This window comes from Oryctolagus cuniculus, chromosome 2 (genome assembly GCF_964237555.1).
Source record: "Oryctolagus cuniculus chromosome 2, mOryCun1.1, whole genome shotgun sequence".
Taxonomy (NCBI): domain Eukaryota; kingdom Metazoa; phylum Chordata; class Mammalia; order Lagomorpha; family Leporidae; genus Oryctolagus; species Oryctolagus cuniculus.
Genome location: NC_091433.1, coordinates 48,366,947 through 48,383,752, shown reverse-complemented (window position 1 = coordinate 48,383,752; position 16,806 = coordinate 48,366,947). Strand labels below are relative to the sequence as shown.

The window sequence follows — 16,806 nt, the reverse complement described above, 5'->3', positions numbered from 1 at the left end:
CACTGCTTTCCCAGGCACATCAGCAGAGAGCTGGATAGCAAGCAAAACACTAGGACTCAAAGTAGCATTTTAATATGGGATGCAGGCATCACAAACTGCAGCTTAACCCACTGTGCCACAATGCCAACCCCTGATTTTTTAGTTTTTTTTTTTTTTGAGGAATTTGACCATATGGATATATGAAAATGACCTAAAATCATACATACACTCTCCTTCAAGCAAGTACCTCAGGTTCTGTTCATGTAAGGAAAAGTTACACTAAGATTTCTCCAGCCAGAGCTAAAGAAACAGGAGCAATGAGATAATCCCCAAAGTTAAGAACAAATTCCAGTTTCTTTCACTTACAAAAAATAAAATGCAAAGGTCCAATCATTTTTACAGTACAAAAATTTTATTTTTTCGTTAGGATAATTTAAAGTTTAAAACTGAAGTAGACATATTCATTTTACAAACAAGATATTCTTTCATAAGTAAGACCATTAAAAACAGTAAACAAAAAAGCTGTCTTTACAAAAAGCTCTGTGCATAGCAACTTTATACTGTATATAACTGACAAAGCAAAACAATAAAATGAAACTATACAGTTTGAAAATGAGATCTTACTGTACAAAAGGTAGAGAAGATAATGGTTTTTAAACCATGCATATTGAAATGTGCAAAGAAAAACTGGGAAAAACTACAACGCGATAACAAAAAATGAGATAAATAGTGAAGTAAATTGTCCCTTTAAATGAAAAATCATACACAGCTCCTCTTACAAAGCTAGGATAGGATGTGTAGTTACCTATAGAAATACTCATATTCCAAGTGGCACAAAAATAACCTGGGACCAGAATGGTTCAACAGCAATGACTAAAGAGGACAGGGTCATTTTGTTTTTAATTTATTAGTACACTAAAAATAGTCCTTACACACATTTGTACAATTAAATAGATCTGCTGCTGCCAAGGTTCTAGCTGAATGGTCAAGGAGGTCTGGTATTTAGTTACACACATTTTTCGGTGTAAAGCTACCAACAAATTCTACAATCATTTTGAAGACAGTACTGCACTCATCTTCATGCAAGAGCAAAATTCACAGGTTCTAAAAGCAATGCTACTTAAAAAAAAAAAATTTCCTTATGTTGAATTGGCTCAAATCCAGGTCTAAACATGCTTAATTTTGTTCTGCCTTCATTTTTGGATGACAATGTTTGTATTTCACACACTCGTCCCCTTCTCTCAGATTTTGCAGTGGGGAACTTGTTCTTGTGTTTCCACGTATTTTGGCTCTTTAGGCCCTGACTATGATGGACTATCAGTAATAGCTATAAGCATGCCAGGTTTCTAAAACCTTGGATTCTCATGTGCATAGAAATATATGAGTCATATTGGGTGATTCTAGAATGGACTGAGGGCAAGTAAGACTGCTGGGGGCTGGGCAGGTGTGGGCATGAATCAGTGGGGCAGACAGAAGGGATGTAATCATCTAAAACTGGCTCAGATGCACTAATGATGCTTCTCCATGAAAGCTGCACCGATTTCTAATGTTAGAACCCAAACCAAGAACCCCAAATGGAAGCCTGTGTGTAGACCTGACTGTGGGGCCAAGAGTCAACAAGGAGAACCCTGACTTGGGGCAAAAATGACATTCTTGTTGGCAATCCAAGTAAGTCTGGGCACATCTCCAGGACCACATAGGCCTACTCTACTGCAAGGTTTCTCTCACTAAGAATTAGTCATAGAGCATGGTGAACCCATTGGAGGGCTGGGTACCCGCATGGTTTAGAACCCAGATGACTCTAATGTCTGAACCTCCCAAGATTCTGAATTTTCATTTCTTTAAATGTAAGGAGAGAGTTACAAGTTTTCAACATTCCTCTTCCACACTCCACCCCATCCCATTCTTACCTGGGAACAGCATCAAGCAGGGTATATATATATATATATTTTTTTTTTTTTTCAAGAGAGCTTGATTCCTTGAAAGAGAAATTTACAGAGATAGGAAAGGACTTGGATATTCCCAGACTGACTCATAGGAGTCAAAACAAAACAACAATGACAACAACAACAACAACAAAAACCCAAAGTCTGTTTTGCAAATCCTGTTTGAGAATTTCTGTAGGGTTTTATACCTCTGTGCTGAACCAGGTAAGCAAAGCAGAGGGAGTATGTGGCTCTGGCAAGAAAGAATTCCAAAGGAGCAACTTGGGTAAGAACGTTACGTGGCTTTGGCCTTTTTTTGAGGGTGAGCTACTTCTTTCCTTGGGGTGCTTGAAGCCTGAGACACAGTAAACATGGAAATTCTCTTCATTGCTCAGAGGAGAATGTTGAAAGCTAATCTGAATTAAAAAAAAAATTCACAAAGAGTGAACACCAAAAGAGACACATGTATACTATTGAGAAAGCAGACGGAGCTGGGAATGAATTGATGGGCTTGAGTATTTGTGTATGCACATGTATTTGAGTCTTTGTGTCTATACTGGGTTATTCTGTAGGAATCTACATTAGACACATGTTCTTGCCCATGGGTCAATAAAATGATGGAAAAAGAGGGGCTGCAGGATGGGGAGTAATAGTCTAGTTAATAACTGCAGTAATAATCACACACCTTTAAAACTTGTTACTACATGTTTGCATCATTTTCATTTTACATCAGGAAGAGAAATTTCTCTCTCTTCCAAAAAAGGATCTTAATTGCTACCTCTACTTACAATAAGTTACACATTTATTTATTTAAATAATTGTAAAACATTTTAAAATTTTTCCCTTTTTTGTTTTTTTTTTAAAGAGATTAAACTATAAGCAAACACACATACAACATTTCATCATTCAATTCAGGTTTCGTTTTAAGAAAGTCTTCCATGCTGGTACCCTGTTTTGTTCAATTTTTTTTCTGCATAAACTAAATTGGTATCTGAAAGGCTTCATAGAAAATAGAAACTTTCAACTTTTTTTTCCTACAAAGAAAAACAAATAGTATCCAAAATATTAAGCATGAATTGTTTGCCAATTTTTTTCTTAAATATTTTACAAACATAGGAAGGTGGTTTTCATAATGTTCATAACAAAGAATTGCATTTCTGCTCTTAGCACTGACCACGCCAATGACATCATTTGTCCTTGTCCCCAAGAGGGCCAGTTTGTGTAGCTGCCATCAGCGCTACAGGAGGAAAGTGAGACCAAGTAAGATGCCAGCTCCTTGTACACCCAGATCTGCCCAGCATGTTCATTTGGGGCGTATTTCTCCCAAAGAGCTCATAGTGCTTTCTCTTTATTGGTCCATCAGAGTAAGTCGTTTGTGCTATAGGAAAGCAGCTCTTCCTCTTCTTTACATTGGGGGTACGACAAGTCCGGTCATGGCTGCAAGGAAAGAGCGGCACAGCAGTGAGACTCAGAGACTTTGTACGTGAACAACTGAACGCACAGAGAGGGTGGGGAAGGCTTGGCCGTGATGCAGTCTGACACAATCCAAGGAGAAAGGGCCCTCAGCAGATACATGAACAAATTTCCTGAAGGTTTGGGCTAACAGACAGCCTATTAAAGGTACTGGATCCTTATTGAAATCCAAACAAAACTTGTTAAAGTTTTGCTGGGCAGGCTACAAGTTATGTTTTGTTTCATATGAATGGCTTCTAAAAGTTAATGGGAAAATGAAATGGAAAGATAAACGTATTTTGATGCAAAAAATTTTGAAATCTATGTAGGTTGTTTCATAATACCCATTTTTAATTAACTTTCAGGAGAGATAATAGATGTAAATATGTAAAGTGATTGCATTGTACGTGTGATTTGTTCTTCATTATTGGACAAAAATAACTTCCAGAATACACTGCTCCAAATCACTTGGTTAGAACAGGAAGGGAAACTCAGGGTGCTATGCTTGGTGACTTAAATCTGACAAATCAGACTTTCCATCTATCCTACATTCTTTTTAAAAATATTTATTTGTTTATTTATTTACTTACTTAATTTTAAAGGCAGAGAGAGAGAGAGAGAGAGAGAGAGAGAGAGCACTCCCATCTGTTAGTTCATTCCCCAAATGCCCATAGCCAGGGCTAGGCCAAACTGAAACCAGGAGTTGGGAACTCAATCCAGGTCTTCCACATGGTTGGCAAGGACCCAACTACTTGAGCCGTCATTGGCTGCCTCCCAGAGTGTGCATTAGCAGGAAACAAGAGAGAGTTAGAAGCAGAGCTGGGACTTGAACCTTGTCACTCCAATATGGGATGTAGTGTCCCAAGGGACGTTGTAACTGCTGAGTCATCTGCACCCTTAGGATTATTCTTTCTAGCCTAAATTTGACTAGCTTTTCCTAAATTTTATTAGCTTTTATTGAATTTTTTTGTTGATTTTTTTTTATTTGAAAGGCAGAGATACAGTGAGAGAAGGAGAGAAAGAGAGAGAGAGAGATTCATCCACTGGTTCACTCCCCAAATGGCCACAACGGCTGGGGCTGGGCCAAGCCAAATCCAGGATTCAGAGCCTTTTCCAGGTCTCCCACGTGGGTGCAGGGCCCAAAGCACTTGGGGCATTCTCCGCTGCTTTCTCAGGCCATTAGAAGAGAGCTAGATCTGAAGTGGAGCAGCAGTGACTTGAACTGGCATCCACATGGGGTGCTGACACTGCAATGAGGCTTAACCTTCTATGCCACAGCGCCGGCCCCTTTTCTTTATTTTTCAAGCTGGCTTATCTTCTTTTACTGCATACTGATACGTGAGCTATTTACCACTGAATCCTGATGCACTGGAGTAGAAGATTTAATTAGATTTAATTTCCTTCCTAATTTGGGTGTCATTCCAACTCCCACTCATCAACCCCTATTCAAATGCATTGTTCAATGCCTCATCCAATCAGGAGGATGCAAGCAATCCTGTCTGGATAAAATTATGTCCAAGGCGTTTCCTAAATATGGGAAATAAATCTGCATGATGTGGATTTGACTTTCTGATGACAAGCCCATAGAATGCCCACATTCTTAAAAATGGCAGAAGTTTCTTTGCACTAAAATTGCAAACCATATCTAGAATATTTGATTCTTTTGGGTTTTATCATCTATATTGTATCTAGGGGATTATCAAATATCATAGAAGCATTCTGCTGAGTGGTACTTACTAAGCTTACAAGCAAATGGCCAAAATTCTCTCCATTTTCTCCCACCCATCCCTCTCTTTCTTCCCTCTCCTCATTCTCATCTCACACTCCCCCCTCGACCCCTTTCAAACACACCAGCTAGTCCTCTCAGGCAAAATTGTCAGCCATCTATTTCCTGCTCATACAGCCTTTATTGAATGTTTGTGAGATCTGGATTAAGGTCTAACACAGCCAGCAAAGCCTTAATTATTTTTGCCTGTATTACTATATATTGAATCGATGTAACTTTTCAATAAAGGTGGTTCGATTCTGGACACTCCCTGATGATTTGGAGATATAGCAATCCTAGTAATTATCCCAGAGTAGAGGAGTTCTTTTTTTTTTTTTTTCCTGGAGGGAACTGGAAAATGAATCAGACACATAGTGTATAATATCATCTCGACAATCTATACTCATCAACTCTAAGCGCCTGATAAATGAGGCAGAAGGTGCAACAATGAAGGGTGCACACAGAGCTCTCTGGCAGTAGAATCCCAGTCACTCATGTTCTCCACTTGAACTTCCCCATTACATGTATAACTCCCTAGCTTTACACGTATTACATGTATAACACCCTGCCTTTATCTGGGTGTACAGTTAACTAACAGGGCTTAGGAAAGAGTAGAGTTGCTCAAAAAAAAAAAAAGATCCACAGCATGTGGGTAGTAGCAGATTTTACCCACTTCCTTTCTTCCTAGTCTCACATCCAACACTTGGGTGGGCTGGATCTTCAGGAGAGAGTGACCCCGACTTCTTGCTCACAGAAACCAGTGCCAACAGACAGAGAGCAATTGTTAACTGCAGAAAAAGTGAGCATTTTTCTAGTGGTGGTATATGTAACTCTATTTTCCAATTTCTTTTTACATTTGGCATTTCATGATAAAGTAATGATCTCCTTTTGGTCCAGGTGGTAAGTAGATTTGGGGAAGAGTCACGGAATTTTACAATTATTGTTCCCAGAGAGACAGCAGACTGTCAGAGCATAATGGGCTCTAGATGCTAACCATCTGGGTCCAGGTCACTGGTCACATGGTATGTGGCCATGGCAAGCTGCCTACCTAGCAATGATGACAATGCAAGACTTAAAGGAGGTAACCGTCTGGAGTACTCAGTGTAGCACCTCGCATGAAGTACTCAGTAACGGGGAGTCTTGCTGAGTGTTGGCTGCACATGCCCTCTGCTTGTGATAGAGAGCACCTCAACCTGCAGTAAGTCTAGGGAACAGCCTCAACAGCCTGGGACCAACTGGGCACCTTGGCCTGCGTTTCCAGTCTCCCACTGCCACTAGAGAGATGGGGCTCCCTGCTTCTCAGGCCCCTGAAATTCCAGGACTCTTTTGTTTTTCTTTTCTTTTCTTTTTTTCTTTTTCTTTTTTTTTTTAGAATCTCTCAGATGCCAGAGGCATCAGGTTTTTTTGTTTTCTTTTCTTTTTTTAATTTATTTATTTACTTGAGAGGCAGAGTCACAGACAGAGAGGGTGACACAGAGAGACAAGTCTTCCATCCACCTGTGGCTCCAAATGGCCACAATGGTCGGAGCTGAGTCAATCTGAAGCAGGTGTGAGGAGCTTCTGGGTCTCCCACGTGGGTGCAGGGTCCCAAGGATGTAGGCCATCTTTTCCTGCTTTCTCAGGCCATAGCAGAGAACTAGATTGGAAGTGGAGCAGCCAAGACTTGAACCGGCGTCCACTGCAGGCAGATGCTTAACCTACTGCATCACAGTGCAGGCCCCAGGACTCTTTCATTTAGTGCTTGGAAAATGCAGGAGCCATCAGCCTGTGTTCTACCTCTCCGCCTCAGTAGGCCACCTCACAGAGCTGGACACTGAGTTTCCACTTATCTGCTCCACGGTGAAGAAGAGCAGGAGGCACCCTGTGAAAACCCAAACCTTCTCCCACCAGGCTCCAGGAAATATCCTCTACCTGGCCTACTTCCTCACACGAATCAATTCCCAACAACCTTAGAGGATAGCTTTTCATTTTCCTACCTAACAGACTAGGAAGTGGAGACTCTAAGATTATCACTTGCACAGATTCATGCAGCCCAGAGGGAGCTGACCTAGAACTCCAAACACAACTGGTAAACTTGAGTTGTGTGTTTTGCCAACCATTAAAACTCTTCGGGGTCCTCTCCAGAATTCTTTTTGATTTCTCCACACAGCACTTTATATATTCATAATTCTTTGCATTTCTAGACCAGAACCCTAAATTGATAGGTGTTCTCCCTCCATCCCCTTCCACTCTTCCTCTTTTCTCTTTAAGTTGAGAGAGAGAGAGAGAGAGAGAGAGAAAGGAAGGGAAGGAGGAAAGAAAAGAAAAAAAAATTTGGAGTGAATTGTCGGATTCAGAAGAGGTTGTGTAGCCTACTGTAGGATTTAGGCAAAAATGGGGTCACAGGAACAGGGGAAGAGAGTGTGAAACAGTTTGTAAGTGCAAACGCTCTTGACTGTTTTCAGAGGATGTGCCAGGAAAGTTTATCTTGCAACATAGTACCACCACAAACAAGGAATTTGAAACAGATCTTTGCCATCTAGGCTGAACTTTCCTCACTATAATGCAAATTCTCTGCATTAAGATTGCTACCATTTTCTGAACATGCACGAGGAGGGATCTGGCTTATATTGTATGAGCATCAGTGTCCTGGACTCTCTCCTGACCCTTGCTATAAGGTTTAAGGGGGCGGCACTATGGGGAAGTGGGTAAAGCCACCATGTGCAATGCTGGCATCCCAGATGGGCGCAGGTTCAAGTCCTGGCTGCTCTACTTCCAATCCAGCTCTCTACTATGGCCTGGGAAACCAGTAGAAGATGGCCCAGATGCTTAGGCCCCTGCACCAGCATGGGAGACCTGGAGGATGCTCCTGGCTCCTGGCTTCAGCCTGTTGCAGCCATCTGGGGAGTGAACCTGTGGATAGAAGACCTCTCTCTCTCTCTCTCTCTGCTTCTCTGTGACTCTGCCTTTCAAATAATTAAATAAATCTCTTTTTTTAAGCCCTAGCAAACTGCTTCTCAAAGAAACTATACCTTTCCATTGCCTTCTCTAATTGTCAACAAGTTAATAAAACTTCCCTCTAAGCAATGCCCACTTGACGCTGATTATTTGGCAAAACCCCAGGTGCACGGACCCTCATGTCTGCCAATGGTTTGAGACTCTGCAGTGATCCTGCAGAATAAAGCTAGAGTCTGGGGCCTGTAGCTGCATGTAACCAATGAAGCTGTCAGCGCTACAGACACAATGGAGAATGTACAGCCCAGTCACTCTCAGCCCAGGTATTCTGACCAGTGGCGTGCAGGAGTTTGTGTGGTTTGATGCTGGATAGGGTCTTCTGGCTACTTCTGCTGTGGCTGCCCCCAACAGGGAATCTTAACAAGACTCCCGTTCAGCTCTTTGGGTTGACTCAAAGCTGACCAATGACACTGCAGGGAGCTCGGGTGTGCAGAAAAAGGCAGTGTAGGGATTACAGGCCATGAGTGCCAGGGAAAGAACGGGCCTCCCTGCAAGCCAGGAGCTGGGCCAGACCCATGGTGAGTCTCCCGGGCCGCCCAGACAGAGAAGATCTGTCTTTGTCAGTTGCCTCTGCTCGCCCCCACCCAGGGCACACATGTGAGAGGAAGTAGAGGAGTGCTGGCAGGTGGAGGTTTTCCTTCAAGTGCAGCCGGGCCTGCTTGCTGAGCTGCAGGGAACAAGGTAAGGATCACACTCTCTGTCTTCCGCCGGTGCCAGTGTGGAGGGCAGCTGGCGCTTTCTTGTTTTCTCTCTCTGCTTGTTCCCAGGGAGATCTATGTGGCTTCCACTTGTTTAAGGCCCAGGAAGAAAACCAGAGAACTTAGAAGGCATATCATCAATGACAGAGTTGTGGGGAAGGGGTGGGCACAGTGAGTATTCAGTCATTGTTTTCCTTTCACAATCTGGAGATGAAGTGGTCACAGAAAACAGTCTGGCACATCCACTAGCAATGGGATGGAAATCACTGGTTTCAGCTGAGAGATGAGGCAGGTGGAGACACTTAACTACAGGCTGAACCTATTTCTCAACAGCTTAGACATCTGGGTGAAAATAAAAAAAGTTCCATCAAATATACAGATGTTTCCAACTACCCACAAGTTGGGTGGCATGGAGATCCAGCTGTTTTGCCTCACTGGAAGGAAAAGCATTTTCGGCAGCGCTCCCCAGTGCTGCATTTTCAGTTCTGGTTTGCGCAGTTCTCTGTCAAGTGTCTCGACTCCGAGGAGTCACTGTGTTCTCCTAGTACTAGGATGCAACAGGGACCAGGCATACCTCCCAGGTCACAGATAGAGGAGGACCCTTCACAGATGTCCCGAAAGGATTAGGAGCCCACACACCACCACCAGGCCACAGACAGCTCCCGTCCCAGTGACAGCGCAGCCCAGCCCAGCCCAGGCTCCCCATCAAGTTCTGCTGACCCCGGAGGCTTTGATCCACGAGACGTTAACCAAACCTCTGCCCTTCCTGGTTTTACCCAACACGGCACGTCCTGAATGTTTCCATGTCAAAACACAAGGAGCAGCCTAAAAATAATGTGAGTTGCCAGGGAGCCGTAGTGCTCAGCAGTTTCCAATTTGCTCTTTTGCCATCAGCTGCCTCCCATTCACAGCAAGATGATTAGATTCTCATGTACTCATCACATTTGTGTTACGTCATGTCATATCATATTTTAGGACATTGCTCAAAAGTGGATTTGACAGGTGATATTAATTTTTGTTCTTCGAAACAGTATGTCTTTTCCTCCTCCTTTCCTACCTCATCCTTGATCAGACACCTGCTATCAATTTGACTAGCATGTAACCAGAATTCTCAGACATTACCGGTTGCTCCTGATGGAGCCTGTCCATGTATGCCTCGGGAATACAAGTGCACTACACATGGCAAGCTGATCAAGGAAGCAGTGATCAGCCCATGACACCTGATGGGGTGACCAGAACCTTCTGGAAAACAGTGGAATAGCTTTGTGGACAGCATAGTGCTGAGGAGTTCAGACACTGCTAGATGGTGCAGATGGTTTTACTATGGTCAGCTCTGTGACCAGCAGATTTGGCCAGCTTTTCTGTTTCCCTTGAATTGCTTAGAGTATGAGCCCAGTTGCATAAGCCACTCATGGCCCATGATGAAAATACCATCTCTTTATGGGTAAATGGCTAGAGCTATCAAATGATGTGCTGTAGGCTCTTATTTTGCGCTCTGTGGCATGTGTGTCACGCTGACTCCCAAAGCGGTACCCTGGCTTACCTCTGAATCCATTTCCATTGCCACTGGAGCAGGCTGGCGAGGGGGAGCCTTGGGGCCTGATGACAGGGGCGAAGGCACTCTTCTGCTTGACAGCAGGAAAAACTGAAGAGGAAAACGGGAGGATGGAGGACGTGCTGGAGGATCCAACGGTGGGACTCGACGCCATGACTGGAAAGCAAATGGACTCTTTGAGAAAGGGACTCATCTAGAGGTTAAGACCTTTCTTCAGTATACACATTCTGCATACATTTATTGACAAACTATTAATTTCCAGGAATTGCTGCAGAGTCCAGGGGTTTAAAGAGAACACTGAATGCGACAACAGCGGCCCTGGTCCAGTGGGAGGAATATTTGCTTTTAACCACCAGTGCGGTAATGGTCCCACCAGAAGAATGTTCACGATGCTAAGGTGATACAGAGGGCCAAGTACTGCGCTGCCTGGGAGAATCAGGAAGGCATCAGCAGCCAGACACTGTGACAGATCCCAATTTATGAGTAGAAGCTTGGCAAGAAGAAAAGACTAAGACCAATGTGTAAAAAAAAAATCGTCAAATCTACCCTGCAATGGAAACTTTTTTTTTCACCCTAAAATGAAGCCCTGAGCAGAAGCTCTAAGCCTCCCTGGGAAGTCCCAGGGCCCCAGAGGTTTTATCTGTTGGGTTAACATCTCTGTGAATACCATCTCTGTGGGCCACTTCCTCATTAAATGTAAAAGTTTATTAACATTTACAAGATTATCTCCCTCTCCCTGTACTTCCAGAGCTCCTGGGAAATAAAGCTGCAAGTCAGCTTCCCCTGACATAATGTTTAGGAAAAAAAAAAAACACCAATATTAACACTATTAACATTAAAATGACTTGAGGGAAGCCAAAAACTAAGAGCTGTAATTTCCAGGAAAAATAAAGACAATTTACACAATGAAGTGCCCCAGTCTCTTAACATCAGACACTCTACCAAGACAAGAAGATAATTTTCTTCCTGGTGTTTGACTTGCTCAAGAAAGGGATAGAGTACGTGAGGGTAAAACTCTCACACACAGAACCTTGCAGTACAAGGTCAAGTTTTAGGAGCTCATTTTAGCATTGTCTACAAAATTCTGAATGGTTCAAGTCACGTGGCTTGTGAAGACCTGCTGGAGCCTGCTGCCAATGCTCACGACAGACAGCAGCGTGGAGTCCTGCTCTGTGTGTTCCGTGGGCCAGTGGCCCCACAGAGAAATATTTGAAAGTGAAGTACAAGGTGAACTGAAGGTCAAATGTTGATGTACTCTTGAAGGCTCCACCTGTATTTTTCTTCTCTCCCTATAAAAATTACACTTTGGGCTATATTCACTCAATTGCATATATAAAACAATCATATAACACACCTCTTATAGGATGCTTTTACAATAGAAGTACAAAGCAAAGACCTCAAAAAAGAAAAAAAGAAAGAAAAGAAAAAAAGAGAGAGCTTTCTCTACAAACTATGTATTCATAGCTAGTCCTGACTTAAAGAACTATGCAGAAGGAAGCATCTGAGCACATCTCTGTCTTTTCTCAAGTAACACAAACAAAAACGGGAAACATTGGAAAGGAGGACAGAGTTCTGGAAGAATCTCATGTAATATTTGAAGATGTTAGTGAATAAGAAATTGGGCCAATTCACTATATTAAGATAGGATATAGGGTAAAACATTAGGAATGATTCTTATTCATACTTCCAAGCCAAAGTCCCTCTTCTAGCATTGGTTTTAGCATCAAAGAGATAGAAAAACAAAAAGTAACTTTCTTTAAGGCATGCAATATAAGGTGAAAGAAAATTTGAGACATGAGAGGCCCTGAATCTGTGGGTAATTCACGTTCTGCTATGCTGCATGGGCCATGCAGGCACCAATGTAGCACCTTGATTTCAGCACCTGCAGTAGCAGAGCCTTCTCCCCACACACCATGACGGAGGAGGTTCTTATACTGTGAATTGGGCATTCACACACATATTCAGTCCCATTTACAGTCAGTACATGACTTACTTTGATAGGTACTTTCTTCTAGTAACACATCCCAACCTAAAGTGAGGCTTATTTGGAACAAATATTATTGTCTCTGTGGAAGAGAAGTGACTTTAAACTTTACTGAGTGGGGCCAGTGTTGTGGCACACTGGTTAACCTGCAATGCCAAAATCCCATAATGAGACTGCCAGTTTGAGTCTCAGCAGGTCCACTTGTGATCCAGCTCCCTGCTAATGTACCTGGGAAAACAGCACAGATGGACCAAGACCTTGCAACCCAGTCACCCACATGAGAGACCCAGACGGAGGTCCTGATTGTTGGCTTCAACCTGGCCTTTGAGACCATTTGGGGAGTGAACCAACAGATGTAAGATCTCTGTCACTCTCTGCCTTTCAAATAAAAATCAAATACATCTTGAAAAAAAAAAAAGGCTTTACACAGTGACATAAAATAATTGTTGCAGAGTTGAACAACCATAGACCATTCTAACAATTTTTTAAAATGCCAAATTTTATCTTCCAACAAGTATAATTTCTTTGTTTATATGTTTCAAAAGCCAATAACATTGCAAGAGCCAGAAAATTTGTTAAAACATTTTTTAAGATAGTAAGGGCAAGGGGGACTTAGCTTTTAAAACTTATGATAAACCTACATCAATGAAATCAATGTTACATTAACACAGAAATGGATAGGCAAATCTTTGGAGCAAAACAGAATCTAGAAATATACCTGTCTATGAAAACTAATATTAATAACAGTGATGTTTCATAAGTACATGGAAACAATACACCAAACATTTGGAAACTAAATTGGGAGTACTCCTCATGTTAAACACCAGAGTAAATCTAAATGGATTAAAGAGTAAAAGCAAAATTATAAACATGTTAGTAGAAAAATTAGGAAAGTCATGTAATTTGCATAAACCTTGTTTCTAAGACAGGTTTACTATATAATGAAAATCTTCTGTAATCCACACAATAAAGGCAAAAGATATGTAATAATTATTTAGATGTGTTCATACCCTCAATAGCTAATGTTTTCATAAGCTAATTAGAAAAATACTGTATCAGAAAAATAAGCAAAGAACACAAAAAAGAAAGTCACAAAAGGAAAAGTGAAAATGACCAAGAGACTCATATAGAAACCCTCAAACTGATTAGTAATAAAATGCTAATTGAAACAGCAACAAGACATTATTTTCCACTTAATAAATTGATAAAGATTAGAAAAAATGAGAAGGGCTGGGAAACATAGTCTTCTGTTACTAAGGGGAGAATTAACTTCTCTGGAGAGACTCAGGCAATGCATCTCAAAGTATTTTAAAATATGCATATCCTTTGACCCACTAATTTAATCTCTAGAAATTAATCCCAAGGAGATGATAATAATGTGCAAAAAAAATCAATCCAAGGGCATTTTATAATAATGAAAAATTGAGAAATAACTTAAGTAACCCAAAATAAGATAAGCTATATTACGTCCAACAATAGAAACATTAAAATAGTGTTTTATTTACTGACATAGAAAGGTATGTATCCTCAGGGGGAAAAAAGCACATTACATAAAAAAGTGCATATACAGCAAGTCCACTTTATTTTTAAAAAACACACATAGAGCAAAAGTGTACAAGGATGTGATGTACATTCAAATATTTAATGATGGTATCTTGCTGATAGGATTATGAATATCTTAAGACATATTTCTTTCAATTGTCCACTAATTCAAAATTTCCTACAATAAACATGTATTACTTTTGAATTAGGAGAAACATTAGAAACTATTAAACTTTAAGAATAGAAAAATCTCTATTTCTTTAAAAAGAAATATTATAGTTCTTAGCAATAGGAACAATGGCTTTCCTGAATGATGCTAATTTCCCTCTTTGACCTAAGGCTAAACAAAGTTGTCTGTTACCTCTGAAACCAAACAGAAGCAAAATCCAGACAGACTCAAAAGCTCACAAACTCCTGGAGAAAGCCTGATGACTGTCATTAATTTTCAAAAGCAAACATTACTCCTCGCTCCGCTCTCAGGAGCCAGGTCTCTACCACGGAGGGATTTTGTGAAGACGCAGCTTCCTACCTGTGTCTTTGGGAATCTGAGTTCTCTCTTTCCACCTCCTTTCATTGATTTTATGGCAAAATCTCATTAACTGTGCATCAGAGCAAACTCTGCAATTTTCTAAATGTATCTGTCCATGACTGAGGCATACTTTAAAAGCCTGTATCTCTGCACGGAAATACTTTGTCATTTTTCTTCCCTTCTTTTTACCTGCACACGCTTTTCAAATTGTCTATACAGAGACTGTTCCTACTGTAATAGGATATATTTCTTACTTTTCCAAGGAAATACAATAGAAATATATCAAAATGTTAAATAGAGCTTATTTCTTACAGTGGGAATTTGCTTTCCTTTAAAAATTATTTCCACATGCTCTACATTTGCTATAATAATCATTTAACATTTTACAACAGAAAATGTCTTAATATTTATTTTTGAAAATGTAAAAATATTGAAGCCTAGGGCATAGTCTAGGACTGTAAGTGAAGTCAGAATCCTTGAGAACAGGTTGGATGCCTGCCTGTGTGGACTCTGTCCCAAACTTTGGATTGGCTTGGTGGCTACAGACTTTGGAAGAATGGTCCCCGTGGGTGTTGCAAGCTTGTTGAGTAGACCCTTGTTGGAGACAACAGAGGGACCCATGCTAGGAAAGTTGAGCACACATACTTCCATTGGAGAAATTCTCTGGCTGTGTATCTTTCTATGGAGAGAGGCCAAAGTAAAGGCAAGCACGTCTGGCCCAGAAATCTATGTGAACGTGGGGAGCTAAGGAAAAACCACTTTCCTTCTTACAAGGATTGATTGGCTTGCACAGCCCCAGCTGGAACTCTCGGGGCACACAGCCTCCTTTGCATCGAGCCATTGCATTTGTTGGCGCTGAGGGGTCTGTCAGCATTTCATTATAACCCCCTATTGTCAGGGGTTTAGAATTCAGCCATAAAAACTTACACTGAGCTGGAACTTGGCACACACTGCTACCGCCAGGAAGTGAAGTTTGTATGTGAAATTGAAAAAACATCTGTTTGGCCATTTTTGAAGTAGTGTGAGAGCAAATGCAGGAAAGATGCGGGTTTTTGATACTCGGCACTGGCTGTAATGCAAGTCAAACTTGACTGAGAGGCTTGGCTCTGTTTCTTTTTTAATGTCTCTGGCAAGTGATTGCTCTATGGCATGGTCCAGCCACATCAAACTCATTTAAAAAAGAAAATGAAATATCCCAGAATTGTGCTTTCGGACATAAGCAACGGAACTGATGAAATGTTTTCCCCTGGGCTTTGCTTGTATTTCCCACAGAAGTGAAGACTTCTCTGGTTAGAAATACAGGTCAGGTGCTATGGTAATGAACTCCATTGGGTATTCAGTAGTTTTCGCAGTAGGGAATTTGATTGTAATGAATGCATTGTTTGGAATCCTAATCCTGGTCTGCAGCCCCTTCGGAGCATCCCAGTGAAAATGAAGGTGCAAATGATCACCGCAGTTACAGGAGCAGCCGAGAGGAGGCCCTCTACACCCTTCCATCTTCCAACTGGGCAGCGGGCCTATTTTCTCTTCTGCCTACTCTCTGTATGCTGTCTTATTTCACCAGGTAATTTCAAGATCTGGGGTGTGATCAACTTTCCTGTGGGAGGGAGTGTGGGTGACCATGAAAGAACAGTGGAAAGAAGTCATTCATTACTTGCTGGAGTGGGTGGGAGTTCTTTCCTTCCAAATGAATTATCCAGTAAGAACATTAAGCAATTGACATCCAACTGGGCATCTTCGTTGACCTTTTCCTTCCTTCTCTACCTCCTTCTCTCCTTCTCTTTGCCTCCCCCACCGACCTCTCTCTCTTTCCCTATCACCACACTATACGTTATAGTATTAGATTGACCACTTTCGATCAAGACAACTATTTCATGTGGTTCAACCTTTTACAAATAAGAATGTATGATTGTACTATATGACATTTCTGTTTTTATAGATCAAAAGTAGTCAAATAGAGGAAATTTCATATGGTTCAGACTAATGAAATATTACAAAATAGAGTGAATATGTCATAGTATTGAATAATTTAAAAACACAGTATCCAGAGTCTGATGACATGAGTTCTAGCCTCATTTTTGCTATTTATTGGTTCTAATCCACACAATATATCTCCTCATTTTGTACAAGGGAAAATGGCAATGATAATCATTATATCCAGGTTGCAAGGTGGTTGTGAGGATCTGATTGAATTCCAGAGGTAAGTATTATTCACATAGTGGTTTCTTGTCATCACATCACTTACAGGGGTTGTTAAAGATGTGGGCCTCTTACCACACAGGACACCTTCTCCATGAGGAAGTCTGGGAAAAACCTTCCTAAGTGCTCCAAAATGGAAGGATCCACATTCCTCCTGAGCTCCCTAAGACAATGCATGTGTGGA

At 41.3% G+C, this 16,806-nt stretch overlaps 1 protein-coding gene across 1 annotated transcript in view; it reads right to left on the bottom strand.

Annotated features, from left to right (window-relative positions):
• Nucleotides 1-372: 372 nt before the first annotated feature.
• Nucleotides 373-16,806, bottom strand: part of EBF2 (EBF transcription factor 2) — a 208,503-nt gene continuing 192,069 nt past the window's right edge. Inside the window, exons 15-16 of the mRNA XM_051831968.2 lie at nucleotides 10,357-10,524; nucleotides 373-3,341 (exon numbers count right to left, since the gene is read on the bottom strand). Of these exons, the coding sequence (XP_051687928.1) occupies nucleotides 3,310-3,341; nucleotides 10,357-10,524 (200 nt within the window). The 3' untranslated portion in view covers nucleotides 373-3,309. The remainder of the gene's footprint in view (nucleotides 3,342-10,356; nucleotides 10,525-16,806) is intronic.